The 14318-nt window shown below is 44.8% G+C and overlaps 1 protein-coding gene across 2 annotated transcripts in view; it reads right to left on the bottom strand.

Moving 5' to 3' along the window:
- Nucleotides 1-12156: 12156 nt before the first annotated feature.
- The window catches only part of LOC137561082 (C-C motif chemokine 19-like), a 39837-nt gene continuing 37675 nt past the window's right edge, over nt 12157-14318 (bottom strand). For both annotated transcript variants that reach the window (XM_068272325.1, XM_068272333.1), the window contains exon 4: nt 12157-13948. In XM_068272325.1, the coding sequence (XP_068128426.1) occupies nt 13937-13948 (12 nt within the window). In that variant the 3' untranslated portion in view covers nt 12157-13936. The remainder of the gene's footprint in view (nt 13949-14318) is intronic.

Below are 14318 nucleotides of genomic sequence, written 5' to 3'. Positions count from 1 at the left end.
TTCAGTGGACCCGCCACTGTATACCTGTTCAGTGAACCCGCCACTGCATACCTGTTGTGTTCAGTGAACCTGCCACTGCATACCTGTTCTGTGAACCCGCCACTGCATACCTGTTCTGTTCAGTGGACCCGCCACTGTATACCTGTTCTGTTCAGTGAACCCGCCACTGTATACCTGTTCAGTGAACCCGCCACTGCATACCTGTTCTGTTCAGTGAACCTGCCACTGCATACCTGTTCTGTGAAACCACCACTGTATACCTGTACTGTTCAGTGGACCCGCTACTGTATACCTGTTCTGTTCAGTGAACCCGCCACTGTATACCTGTACTGTTCAGTGAACCCGCCACTGCATACCTGTTCTGTTCAGTGGACCCGCTACTGTATACCTGTTCTGTTCAGTGAACCCGCCACTGTATACCTGTTCAGTGAACCCGCCACTGCATACCTGTTCTGTTCAGTGAACCCGCCACTGCATACCTGTTGTGTTCAGTGAACCCGCCACTGCATACCTGTACTGTTCAGTGAACCCGCCACTGCATACCTGTACTGTTCAGTGAACCTGCCACTGCATACCTGTTCTGTGAACCCGCCACCGTATACCTGTACTGTTCAGTGAACCCGCCACTGCATACCTGTTCTGTTCAGTGAACCTGCCACTGCATACCTGTTGTGTTCAGTGAACCCGCCACTGTATACCTGTACTGTTCAGTGAACCCGCCACTGCATACCTGTTCTGTTCAGTGAACCTGCCACTGCATACCTGTTCAGTGAACCCGCCACTGTATACCTGTACTGTTCAGTGAACCCGCCACTGCATACCTGTTCTGTTCAGTGAACCCGCCACTGCATACCTGTTCTGTTCAGTGAACCCGCCACTGTATACCTGTTCTGTTCAGTGGACCCGCTACTGTATACCTGTTCTGTTCAGTGAACCCGCCACTGCATACCTGTTCTGTTCAGTGAACCCACCACTGCATACCTGTTGTGTTAAGTGAACCCGCCACTGTATACCTGTACTGTTCAGTGAACCCGCCACTGCATACCTGTTCTGTGAACCCGCCACTGTATACCTGTACTGTTCAGTGAACCCGCCACTGCATACCTGTTCTGTTCAGTGAACCCGCTACTGCATACCTGTTCTGTTCAGTGAACCCGCCACTGTATACCTGTTCTGTTCAGTGAACCCACCACTGCATACCTGTTCTGTTCAGTGAACCCGCCACTGCATACCTGTTCTGTGAACCCGCCACTGTATACCTGTACTGTTCAGTGAACCCGTCACTGCATACCTGTTCTGTTCAGTGAACCCGCCACTGCATACCTGTTGTGTTCAGTGAACCCGCCACTGTATACCTGTACTGTTCAGTGAACCAGCCACTGCATACCTGTTCTGTGAACCCGCCACTGTATACCTGTTCTGTTCAGTGAACCCACCGCATCAGTGCGCATACCTGTGCAGTTAAGTGAACCCACCTACCTACGTGAGTGCACGCAGTGTGATATACCACTCCGTGCATACCCGACCCGATATGGACAAAACAGGTAGAGGAAGAGGTAGTGCCAGAGCCAGAGAAAGGCCACCCGGCAGGTCTGCGCGAGGTCGTGTAAATGTAATTTCGTGTGGACCTGGCCCACAGTACAGTGCTCGGAAGAAGGCACGTCCCATCACCTCCCAAGATTGTCAGGACGTGGTTGAGTATTTAGCAACACAGAACACCTCATCTTGCTCAGCCACCAGCGCTACTACTAGCACCACTTCCGCTGCATTTGACACTTCGCATAATTATTTAGTGTTGAAATCACTGATGCACAGCCATTGTTGTTACAGCCAGATGAATTTTCACCAGCTCATATGTCTGAGTTACGCGGCAACACTATGGATGTAACGTGTAAGGAGGATGAAGGACCTACTGATGGTGCATGTTTGGATTTGTCTGAGGCAAGCGAAGCTGGGCAGGATGATTACGATGAGGACGATGATAGGGATCCTCTGTATGTTCCCAATAGAGGAGATGAAGAGGGGGACAGTTCAGAGGGGGAGTCAGAGAGTAGTAGGAGGAGAGAAATTGCTGAAAGAAGCTGGGGCAGCTCTTCGTCAGAAACAGCTGGTGGCAGTGTCCGGCACCATGTATCGCCACCTATGTACAGCCAGCCAACTTGCCCTTCAGCATCAGCTGCTGAGGTCCCCATAGTGCCCACATCCCAGGGTGGCTCAGCAGTGTAGAAATGTTTTAATGTGTGTGCCTCAGATCGGACCAAAGCCATCTGTTCGCTCTGCCAACAAAAATTGAGCCGTGGAAAGGCTAACACTCACGTAGGGACAAGTGCCTTACGAAGGCACCTGGAGAAAAGGCACAAACAGCAATGGGATGGCCACCTGAGCAAAAGCAGCAGCAGCACACAAAAGAAAAGTCACCCTCCTTCTCCTCTTCCTCCTTCAGGTGCATCATCTGCTTCTGCCGCTTTCTCCCTTCCACCTTCACAGGCACCCTCCTCCACTCCGCCTCTGCCCTTGAGCGCTTCCTGCTCCTCTGCCCACAGCAGCAGTCAGGTGTCCGTGAAGGAAAAAATGTTTGAGCGGAAGAAGCCAATTTCGGCCAGTCAACCCCTTGCCCGGCGTCTGACAGCTGGCGTGGCGGAACTGGTAGCTCGCCAGCTGTTACCATACCGACTGGTGGACTCTGAGGCCTTCCGTAAATTTGTGGCCATCGGAACACCGCAGTGGAAGATGCCAGGCCGCACTTATTTTTCGAGAAAGGCCATACCCCAACTGCACCGTGAAGTTGAGAGGCAAGTGGTGTCATCTCTTGCGAAGAGCGTTGGGTCAAGGGTACACCTGACCACGGATGCCTGGTCTGCCAAGCACGGGCAGGGCCGCTACATTACGTACACAGCCCATTGGGTCAACCTGGTGGTGAACGATGGCAAGCAGGGCGCAGCGGACCAAATTGTGACACCTCCACGGCTTGCAGGCAGGCCTCCTGCCACCTCCTCTCCTCCTGCCACATGCTCTTCGCTGTCCTCCTCCTCCTTGGCTGAGTGGCAGTTCTCCTCTCCAGCTACACAGCCCCAGCTCCGCAGGGCCTATGCTGCATGCCAGGTACGACGGTGTCACGCCATCTTAGACATGTCTTGTCTCAAAGCGGAGAGTCACACTGGAGCAGCTCTCCTGGCTGCTCTTAAGAAACAGGTGGATGAGTGGCTGACCCCGCAGCACCTGGAGATAGGCAACGTGGTGTGCGACAACGGCAGCAATCTGCTTGCCGCTTTGCATATGGGGAGGCTGACCCACATACCCTGCATGGCACATGTCATGAATCTAGTTGTTCAAAGATTTGTGGCAAAGTACCCTGGCTTAGCGGATGTCCTGAAGCAGGCCAGGAAGTTCTGTGGGCATTTGAGGCGGTCTTACACAGCCATGGCACGCTTTGCGGAAATTCAGCGGAAAAACAACATGCCGGTGAGACGCCTCATTTGCGATAGCCCGACTCGCTGGAATTCGACCCTGCTCATGTTCTCCCGCCTGCTAGAACAGAAGAAAGCCGTCACCCAGTACCTCTACAACTACAGTAGAATGAAACAGTCTGGGAAGATGGGGATGTTCTGGCCCGACAACTGGACACTGATGAAAAATGCATGCAGGCTCATGCGGCCGTTTAAGGAGGTGACCAACCTGGTGAGCCGCAGTGAGGGCACCATCAGCGACTTAATTCCCTACGCTTACTTCTTGGAGCGTGCTGTGCGTAGAGTGGCGGATGAAGCTGCGAATGAGCGTGACCAGGAACCGTTACGGCAGGAACAGGCATGGGACCAATTTTCATCAGACCCAGCTGTTTCCTCAACACCTGCGGCAGCACAGAGGGGGGAGGAGGAAGAAGAGAAGTCGTGTGCAGAAGATGAGTCAGACTCAGAGGATGATGAGCAAGGTGTTTCTTTGGGGGAGGAGGAGGAGGAGGGGACGGCGGCAGGAGAACACCCGCAGCAGGCGTCGCAGGGGGCTTGTGCTGCTCAACCTTCATGTGGTATTGTTCGCGGCTGGGGGGAGGAGGTTGACTTACGTGACGTCACTGAGGAAGAGCAAGAGGAGATGGAGGGTACTGGATCCGACTTTGTGCAGATGTCGTCTTTTATGCTGTCCTGCCTGTTGAGGGACCCCCGTATAAAAAACCTCAAGGGGAATGAGCTGTACTGGGTGGCCACACTACTAGACCCTCGGTACAGGCACAAAGTGGCGGACCTGTTACCAACTCACCTGAAGGTGGAAAGGATGCAGCACATGCAGAACCAGCTGTCAACTATGCTTTACAATGCCTTTAAGGGTGATGTGACAGCACAACGCCAGCAAGGTACCACTGCCACTAATCCTCCTCCCGTGTCCACGCAGTCAAAGACAGGACGCTCCAGCAATCTCATGGTGATGTCGGACATGCGGACGTTCTTTAGTCCAACGCCTCGCCATAGCCCTTCCGGATCCACCCTCCACCAACGCCTGGAACGGCAGGTAGCCGACTACCTGGCCTTAAGTGTGGATGTAGACACTGCTGTGAACAGCGATGAGGAACCCTTGAACTACTGGGTGCGCAGGCTTGACCTGTGGCCAGAGCTGTCCCAATTTGCCATCCAACTTCTCTCCTGCCCTGCCGCAAGCGTCCTGTCAGAAAGGACCTTCAGCGCAGCTGGAGGCATTGTCACTGAGAAGAGAAGTCGCCTAAGTCACAAAAGTGTTAAGTACCTCACCTTTATCAAAATGAATGAGGCATGGATCCCGGAGGGTTACTGCACGACCGAAGACTAAGTCAGTCCCCACACACAGCATCTCTGCCTGCACGCCGTGTGACTGGCTGCCTGGCCTGCCCCAAGAAGACTAAGTCGCTCCCAGTCCCTCCACACAGCATGTCTGCCTGCAGGCCGCTTGACTACCTTCTCCGCCACCACCAACAGGGTCCGGGACTCCAGGCGGATTGCTGAATTTTTTAGGCCGCTGCTACCAGCGGCCGCTGTAATAATTTTTCTGGTGCGTGTACATGACTGCCTAATTTTTCTGGCTGCACTGCGGGCAGCTGCAACAACAAAAGAAAAGGCATGTACATGCGCCCATTCCCCTTCGTGATCATTACCTTGCCGTGGTGAAGGGGCTTGCGTATCACAATGAAGCAATGACCGGCGCCTAGATGAGTGTCTCGGGGGGCACACAAAAGATAATAAGGTCGTTGCTTCATTGTGGTCAGACCAAATTTGATCAGCTGGACAGTCACTGTTCTGTCATTCAGCTACATCAGCCAGGCGACCATATGGGCTGTAAAGCCACCAAAACCTGCACTCTCGCCATGGTGCGCACCAGTCCAGCATGTCCGTCACTACACAAACAGCTGTTTGCGGTGCGTTACACGGTGAGTTTGGTGTGTCAGTGTGAAGCAGTACCTTAATTACACTACCTGATTGATGTATACACATGCAAGATGTTTTAAAGCACTTTAGGCCTGTCATTTAGCATTCAACGTGATTTCTGCCCTTAAAACGCTGCTTTGCGTCAAATCCAGATTTTTCCCGGGGACTTTTGGCGTGTATCCCACTCCGCCATGCCCCCCTCCAGGTGTTAGACCCCTTGAAACATCTTTTCCATCACTTTTGTGGCCAGCATAATTTTTTTTTTTTCAAAGTTCGCATCCCCATTGAAGTCTATTGCGGTTCGCGAACTTTAACGCGAACCGAACGTTCTGCGAAAGTTCGCGAACCCGGTTCGCGAACCTAAAATCGGAGGTTCGGCCCAACTCTATGCTTCACATCACAGCAGCTTTCCCAGCTGTATGGAATCTGGGGGATACTGACAGCTATTACACCAAGCAGAAAAAGACTCAAACAACATCAACTTGTACAAAAAAAACTTTATTCAAATTAAAGTTTACATGACAAAATACCCGATCACCCACCAAACATTGGTATAATATAAAGCACTGAAATAAACCCCCTGGATAGACATGGAGGAGCTGCCAGGAGCTTGTGAGATGTGTGACATTTGATGATTAATGAGATGCAAATCATTTGGAGTTGATGCAATCTGCAGGCTTATTATATGCAAATGTATGTAGCCTGCAATTGGACCAATAAAAACTCATCAGCTACTGCAATTTGGTCCCATTCCTAGACTAATGGATTTGCATAACATTAACATAAGATTTGCATCAAATTGATTAGCATCTCAACGACCATCTACCAATAGTGACAATTGGCAACAGTTCATAGCTGTGTGTTTTCTACAGCTGCCAATCAAATCACTTTACTGAGAGCCGCAGTCCCGTTTAAAGGATTACTCTAACTCCACCCAAAACTGATGTATCAGTATCTGATGAGATGAATGGTTTCTCCTCAATGGTTAGATCCCAGCTCTGCACAGCTGTCACTCCCAATATTAGAACTGGTAGCTTCCTCCACTGGATATTGGGTATGTTCAGTGCAGAAACGTAGTATATTGTGGACATATTAGCCAGGATCTAGGGACTAGGAGATATCTACACCATAGTCCCCAGAGGATATAAGAAGCCAAAAGATGAATCCATCTAGAAGACTCCACATCTAACTGATATATCAGTTCTGAGGGAGATGCCCTCTTGTATTTTCTATCACCTTGTATATGTCTCTTTCAGTTTCAGTTTTTTTTCTACGTCTTTCTCAACAAGTCATAAATTCATGTTGATCTCTGAAATATCTGGAATGTATCCACAAGAGGGGATATTTAAAATAAAAAATGAAGTAAAAAATATATGAATTCATCATCAAAAAACTAAGAAAGAAATAACATTTATATTGCGTTTTTCTCCTGGTGGACTCAAAGCACCAGAGCTGCAGCCACTAGAGTGTGCTCTACAGGCGGTAGTAGTGTTAAGGAGTCTTGCCCAAGGTCTCCTTACTGAATAGGTGCTGGCTGACTGAACAGGAAGAGACAAGATTCATTCCCTGGTCTCCTGTGTCAGAGGCGGAGCTTGTAACCAGCACACTATCCAGCCACCATATAGATAATTAGACTGCAGTACCAAAGAGATGCAGTTCCCCTAGACAGGACTGTGTACAACTAAAGTTTCGATAAGAGTTTTAAACTTCTAAAAAAAAAAGCCCTTTTCCCATCTGCTTTTAGAGTAATACACTCCAGATCACTTCAGAGACCAACGTTACCAGCACATCCAGGAGGCAATCAAAGGATGAAGGGCACCTGTCACTTATGCAGGAGAGAGAGCTGTTTTGTGATTGGGACCATTGTTGGTCTTTAGTGGCACCATAGCTTAGATTATCAGAATTATTGGTATGATCCACACCTCCTCTTTTCTCCCACGTGTAGCGACACACCTGTGTGAAAAGGCTCCGGCAGAAGCTGGATTTTCTTCACCAGAAGCTTCCCAGATCCTCTTGGAGTTCACCATTTCCTGCACCGGACCCTCTACTTCCTCTGACCACCCGCCTGGCCATCTATAAGCACATCCAGACTGGGCATGCGTGAGTAAGGTTCGCACATGCCCAGTAAAATGAAGCACTCGTGCACAGATGAAAAAAATCTATGCACAGGTATCTTCATTAACTTCGGCATGCACAAACCTTACTTGCACAGTCCAGTCCGGATGTCCTCATACACAGCGGGGGCGTGGCCATGAGAAACATAGAAACATGTTTGACAAGGGCTTGTTGAATATGTTTAGAGGGTCCCAGCACTGAATCTGTGGGCGTTAGAGCATCCGAAAAACTTCTGGACAATCCAGAGGATTCCCACTACCGAGATTAGTATCTCATTTTTGCTCCTTATTTTCACTTCAGGTGAGCTTTAAAAGACCCCTATAACGAAAATGGCAAAATTTTAAATACATGTAAAAACATACAAAGAAGGACATTTCTTCCAGGGTAAAATGAGCCATAAATTACTTTTCTCCTATGTTACTGTCACTTGCAGTAGGTAGTAAAAGTCTGACAGAACTGACAGGTTCTGGACTAGTTCATCTCCTCATGGGCGATTCTCATGGTTTTAATTTATTTTCAAAGGCATTTAGTGAATGGCAGTTGTTATCCAACTGCCTAAAAAGTTTGCAGCGAGCAGGGAGGCTGGCCAGCATCTTTGTATAAAGAATAAAGGCCATGCTGAGAATCCCCCATGAAAAGAAGGACTAGTCAAAACCAGTTCTGTCAGATTTCTACTACCTACTAAAAGAAACAGGAACATAAAAGAAAAGTAATTTATGCAGCATTATACTCTAGAAGAAACCTACTTTTTATTTGTGTTTACATGTATTTTAATTTTAAATTGTATAATTTACATGATTGTGGTCCTTTAAGCCTTTCCTGTTCACTAAATCAGGGCCCTGGAACAAGCATATCACCTGAATCAGGCTGCTTCTGTCAGAGGCTTTTCACACAGGGATGTAAAAGTGACAGTCCCTTCCAGGTGTAGCTATTAATAAAAAAATATAAAAGCTTATTCTTAGGAATAGCAAATATATACTATTTATTCACATAAAAAATATACAAAAAAGATCTTAAAAAATGCAATAATAAATCATTATGTTTAATATTAATATAAAGTTATATATTCATATAAAGGGTTTAATTATTAATTTATTTTTGTATATTTTTGTTGTTTTATTAGATTTTGATATTATTTTAGAGAGAAATCTGTATCTTTGGTTAAAGACAAGAATAATATGTACAGTGGAGGAAATAATTATTTGACCCCTCACTGATTTTGTAAGTTTGTCCAATGACAAAGAAATGAAAAGTCTCAGAAAAGTATAATTTCAATGGTAGGTTTATTTTAACAGTGGCAGATAGCACATCAAAAGGAAAATCGAAAAAATAACCTTAAATAAAAGATAGCAACTGATTTGCATTTCATTGAGTGAAATAAGTTTTTGAACCCTCTAACAATAAAAGACTTATTACTTAGTGGAAAAAACCCTTGTTTGCAAGCACAGAGGTCAAACGTTTCTTGTAATTGATGACCAAGTTTGCACACATTTTAGGAGGAATGTTGGTCCACTCCTCTTTGCAGATCATCTCTAAATCCCTAAGGTTTCGAGGCTGTCTCTGTGCAACTCTGAGCTTGAGCTCCCTCCATAGGTTTTCTATTGGATTAAGGTCCGGAAACTGACTAGGCCACTCCATGACCTTAATGTGCTTCTTCTTGAGCCACTCCTTTGTTGCCTTTGCTGTATGTTTTGGGTCATTGTCGTGCTGGAACACCCATCCACGACCCATTTTCAGTTTCCTGGCAGAGGGAAGGAGGTTGTCGTTCAGGATTTCACGATACATGGCTCCGTCCATTTTCCCGTTAATGCGATTAAGTTGTCCTGTGCCCTTAGCAGAAAAACACCCCCAAAGCAAAAGGTTTCCACCCCCATGCTTGACGGTGGGGACGGTGTTTTGGGGGTCATAGGCAGCATTTTTCTTCCTCCAAACACAGCGAGTTGAGTTAATGCCAAAGAGCTCTATTTTGGTCTCATCAGACCACAGCACCTTCTCCCAGTCACTCACAGAATCATTCAGGTGTTCATTGGCAAACTTCAGTCGGGCCTGCACGTGTGCCTTCTTGAGCAGGGGGACCTTGCGAGCCCTGCAAGATTTTAATCCATTGCGGTGTAATGTGTTTCCAATGGTTTTCTTGGTGACTGTGGTCCCTGCTAATTTGAGGTCATTCACTAACTCCTCCCGTGTAGTTCTAGGATGCTTTTTCACCTTTCTCAGAACCATTGACACCCCACGAGGTGAGATCTTGCGTGGAGCCCCAGAGCGAGGTCGATTGATGGTCATTTTGTGCTCCTTCCATTTTCGAACAATCGCACCAACAGTTGTCACCTTCTCTCCCAGCTTCTTGCTAATGGTTTTGTAGCCCATTCCAGCCTTGTGCAGGTCTACAATTTTGTCTCTGACTTCCTTGGACAGCTCTTTGGTCTTTCCCATGTTGGAGAGTTTGGAGTCTGCTTGATTGATTGATTCTGTGGACAGGTGTCTTTTATACAGGTGACTAGTTAAGACAGGTGTCCTTAATGAGGGTGACTAATTGAGCAGAAGTGTCTAACCACTCTGTGGGAGCCAGAACTCTTAATGGTTGGTAGGGGTTCAAAAACTTATTTCACTCAATGAAATGCAAATCAGTTGCTATCTTTTATTTGAGGTTATTTTTTCGATTTTCCTTTTGATGTGCTATCTGCCACTGTTAAAATAAACCTACCATTGAAATGATACTGTTCTGAGACTTTTCATTTCTTTGTCATTGGAAAAACTTACAAAATCAGTGAGGGGTCAAATAATTATTTCCTCCACTGTATGTATCGCATATGCTTTATCCTTAAGGGTCAGTCCACCCAAAACAGATATCTCAGTTTGCGGCCCCTGCAGGCGTTGACAAAAATTTGCGGTTTCCTATATCTTTTTTTTGAGGACTTTTTGTTTCAGTTCCCAGCTCTGCCCACTGTTTTCTCAGTTCTAATTGGTAAACATTTTTTTTTATACAGAGGAGTGAAAAAGTCAGAACTGCCCACTTTTTTTTCCAAAATACACTTTGGAGAAAGTTTGTTAAATTAAAACGAAGGTGGAGGGTGATTAGAATAGGGGGTGTATGCTTTTCACCTGCTGCTGCTGGCCTGCCTCCTGTCCTGGGGAGCCCACCTTCCCCGAGAAAAAATGCTGATAAATTGTAACATTAGGTTAACAGGTAGCGCTGCGATTAATTATTATTAGTACAAAAATAAATGTACTTAATGATTTCATAAAAGCATATATTTATTTATCAATTTGATTGCAAACCGTTAAAACATAAATCGAAATAAGTTCTACAGCTGCTATAGATATATAAAATATATTTAAAAAATGTGTTATATAAATAGTAGTATTCCTAGAAAAGACCCTCGTAGCATAAATACAATTAATGCGCAGTATGAATAAATCTATATTGATATATTCATACTGCGCATTAATTGTATTTATGCTACGAGGGTCTTTTCTAGGAATACTACTATTTATATAACACATTTTTTGTATATATTTTATATATCTATAGCAGCTGTAGAACTTATTTCGATTTATGTTTTAACGGTTTGCAATCAAATTGATAAATAAATATATGCTTTTATGAAATCATTAATAAATTTATTTTTGTACTAATAATAATTAATCCCAGCGCTACCTGTTAACCTAATGTTACAAGTTTGTTAAATTGTTTAATTGAAGTTTGGGTATTTTTTGCTTATTTGGGGTATGTAAACCAAACAAAGCCAAGAGAAATATCTTGGTACTGGCAGCAGGTCTGGACTTGTATGTATGTCAACAAATCGACTGCTGGGTAAAAGTGGTAACTAGGAACTCAACCATCTAGAGAGTACAGGGGCCATAAGCAATTCACTTTTTCACCTGAGTTTTCTCCTAGGAAATTTTCATCTTCACATTAATATAACTTTCCAGCACTTTTCCAACTTAAAAAGTACCAAAAAGTAAATAAAAAAAGGACTATCAAAATTATTTTCAGCATTTTCTTGCTTTCTGATGGCTTAAAATACATTTTATTGACAAATTTAAAAATATCACTCAAGAGAGCACTCAAGAGAAAATGTTAATTGCATATGGCCCAGGGTATCCAATAGGACAAGAGTGTGGGAAAATGCCAGAAGAGCAAAATGGGCTTTCTGCATTCATTGGCTGACAATGATGTTGGTTTACAATATGGCAAAAACACATTTTCAACAAATTCAGCAATTTTTGAGTCGGAATAGATTTTTGCTAATTTTCAAAGTCCATATGCAGCCATCTGAGCTAAGACAGGAGGTGAAGAGGCGCCCAGTAGGTGTATAAAACACTTTAAAAACAATAACATTTGAAAGGAAGAGGTGGCTTACCTCATAGATGACAAATCACTTTAGAAAAAGGAGTTTAATAGTAATACACAAGCACAGGCAACGCGTTTCCTGGGACCTTGCCCACTTCCACAGGCCAAATAAAGTGCCGCTCTATCTATCAAGCCGCCTCTCGGGGCTTGATAGATGGGCCAGGGTATCCAATGGGCCAGGGTAGCCTGTGCTTGTGTATTACTATTAAACTCCTTTTTCTAAAGTGATTTGTCATCTATGAGGTGAGCCACCTCCTCCTTTCATATTTTATTATTTTTAAAGTGTTTTATACACCTACTGGGCGCCTCTTCACCTCCTGTTGTACCGTACTCCCCCCCCCGCTTCTAAGTGAGGGGAGTTCCACACACCTAACCCAAGGTGGAATCTCACCACCCCATAGGTCTAGAGTGTATGGGATTTTTCCAAGAGAGCGACCGCCTCCAGGACTGCTGGTATACCTGAGTGGAGTCAGGTCAAGATACTCCACCTGCTTAAAGTGGTCGGTTGCCCCTTGTGCAACCCACCTTTGTGAGTATTCCTTTGTCGAACCCCCCTCTCCCCTATTTTTTCATCCTTTTGTGACATACTGCACCATTTGGGCTCCCGTTGTGTTTTTTTCTCCAGTACTCCAATCTGAGGTAAGAGCCAGACCTCGAGGGTCCAGTAGAGGACGTTAAAGCCTGCAGCCTTATCTGAAATTTCATTTTTGGGCGGTCTAACCGTTTAAGGAAGAAAATATAAAGTGACTCAGTGTTTAAGCTTGGCTGCCTTTGTTTTTTTAATGATAAATTCAAAAGCAGAATCAGATAAATTGGAAGTTATGATGCAAATTTGCAAGAGATTTTTTAAGTTGATCTAAAGGAAATGATATCCCACCAACATTCACAACATTTTTATATTTCTACACCAAGTTATGTTTCTTTTTTGTTTGTTTTTTACAGAAAATTTAGTCTGCTGTGAAATCAAACGTGGAACGTTATCCACTAAGTTATACATTCATTTCAAACAGCAATAAATCAACTAGTAGGGATGACAAGTGATGCTAAAATTTTCAAATTGTCCTTAGTTTTGGGTTCAAAAAGTGCCGGACTAGGAGTTGGAATGGGATATTTAATAATTCGATGTGGAATTTGTCAAATTGGGGTGGTGACTTTTTCAATCACTCAATTTGACAGAGATAAAATGACAGCTTTAAACAATAAAGATATAGAACTAAAAAGTGAAAAAAAACATTCTTAAAACTTTTTTTTTTTAAGTTTCACATTTTAAAAATTGCTTCCACTACAGTTAAAGGTCATTACACCATGTGCTACAGTTCCTCACTTCACTTTATACAAATGAGCATAGCTGGTGTGAGGAACACAATACAGGAAATGAGGAAGTAATAGAGGAAGTGGACCTGCGTAGCGGGAGAGGGGAGATTATCCTTTTGCCATACAATGAGGAAGAGCCTTGTGGAGTTTGGAGAACCTGTCCTGTCATTGGAAATGTTTAATCAGTACACATGCAAAGAGAACCAAAGCCATCTCAGCAGCTGACCAATACCTGGAGCAACCAATCAAAACCATACTTTCATACAATGGCCGAAACCTGATTGGCTGCCTTGAGCCTCTGCTCCAATACCGCCCCTATTTTCCCTCTTGTTTTCCTAAACTATTCCTGCAGTGTTTAGTGAACCGACAAGCAGAGATGGCCAATAGATGTTAATGAAACACTAACTGAATTTAGCTTGTAACTAAGCCAATCAGAAGCATTCCCTGATGATTTTGAGTTCCAAATTCCAAACTGCCTATAATTTATAATAAAATGGTGTGCAATCCAAAATCATTAGCATCATGTTCACTGAAGTACTGGAGACTTCTACCCCACAGCGGCCTTCATCCTCCTGTAGACAGGTACACTTGGTGAATGACAATGACACAAAGAGATCCGCGATAGGGCTGGACGTCATGTGACAGCAGGAAAGGAAAAAGAGCATTACAAAGTAGCGTCACATCTTGTAGGCGTGGCACAGCTAGAGCAGGCGTCAGAGGGTGGAGCAAGCCACCTGCATGTCCCAGCATTCCTCTGGGTGATTTAGCATTTTTTCTGAAAGGAAGAAGGAAAGGACATAATATTAACGCTGTTTAACACTTTCAGTACCGACATAAAACCTCTGCCGGGACCAGAGCAGATTTTACATTTTTAGTTATGTCCCTATTTAATCAGAAATTGCATCATCACTACTTAAAGTGTACCCGAGGCGACGTGTGCCATGTTGAGATAAATAAGTGTATGTACAGTGCAAAACATATTAATAGCCAGGATGCTTTACTAGTTTTATTTTGCTGCCTGAAAGAGTTAATTTCTAGGCATGGAAGTGACAGCTTCTGTCTTGTCGGTAGCTTGTTGGGGATATAGTAATCATCACTGATAAGCTAATTACAGCTATAAAACGTTTTACTGGCAGAATACAAGT

This window comes from Hyperolius riggenbachi, chromosome 1 (assembly GCF_040937935.1).
Source record: "Hyperolius riggenbachi isolate aHypRig1 chromosome 1, aHypRig1.pri, whole genome shotgun sequence".
Taxonomy (NCBI): Eukaryota; Metazoa; Chordata; class Amphibia; order Anura; family Hyperoliidae; genus Hyperolius; species Hyperolius riggenbachi.
Note: the sequence above shows the minus strand (reverse complement) of the source record. Positions and strands in the feature narration are given on the sequence as shown.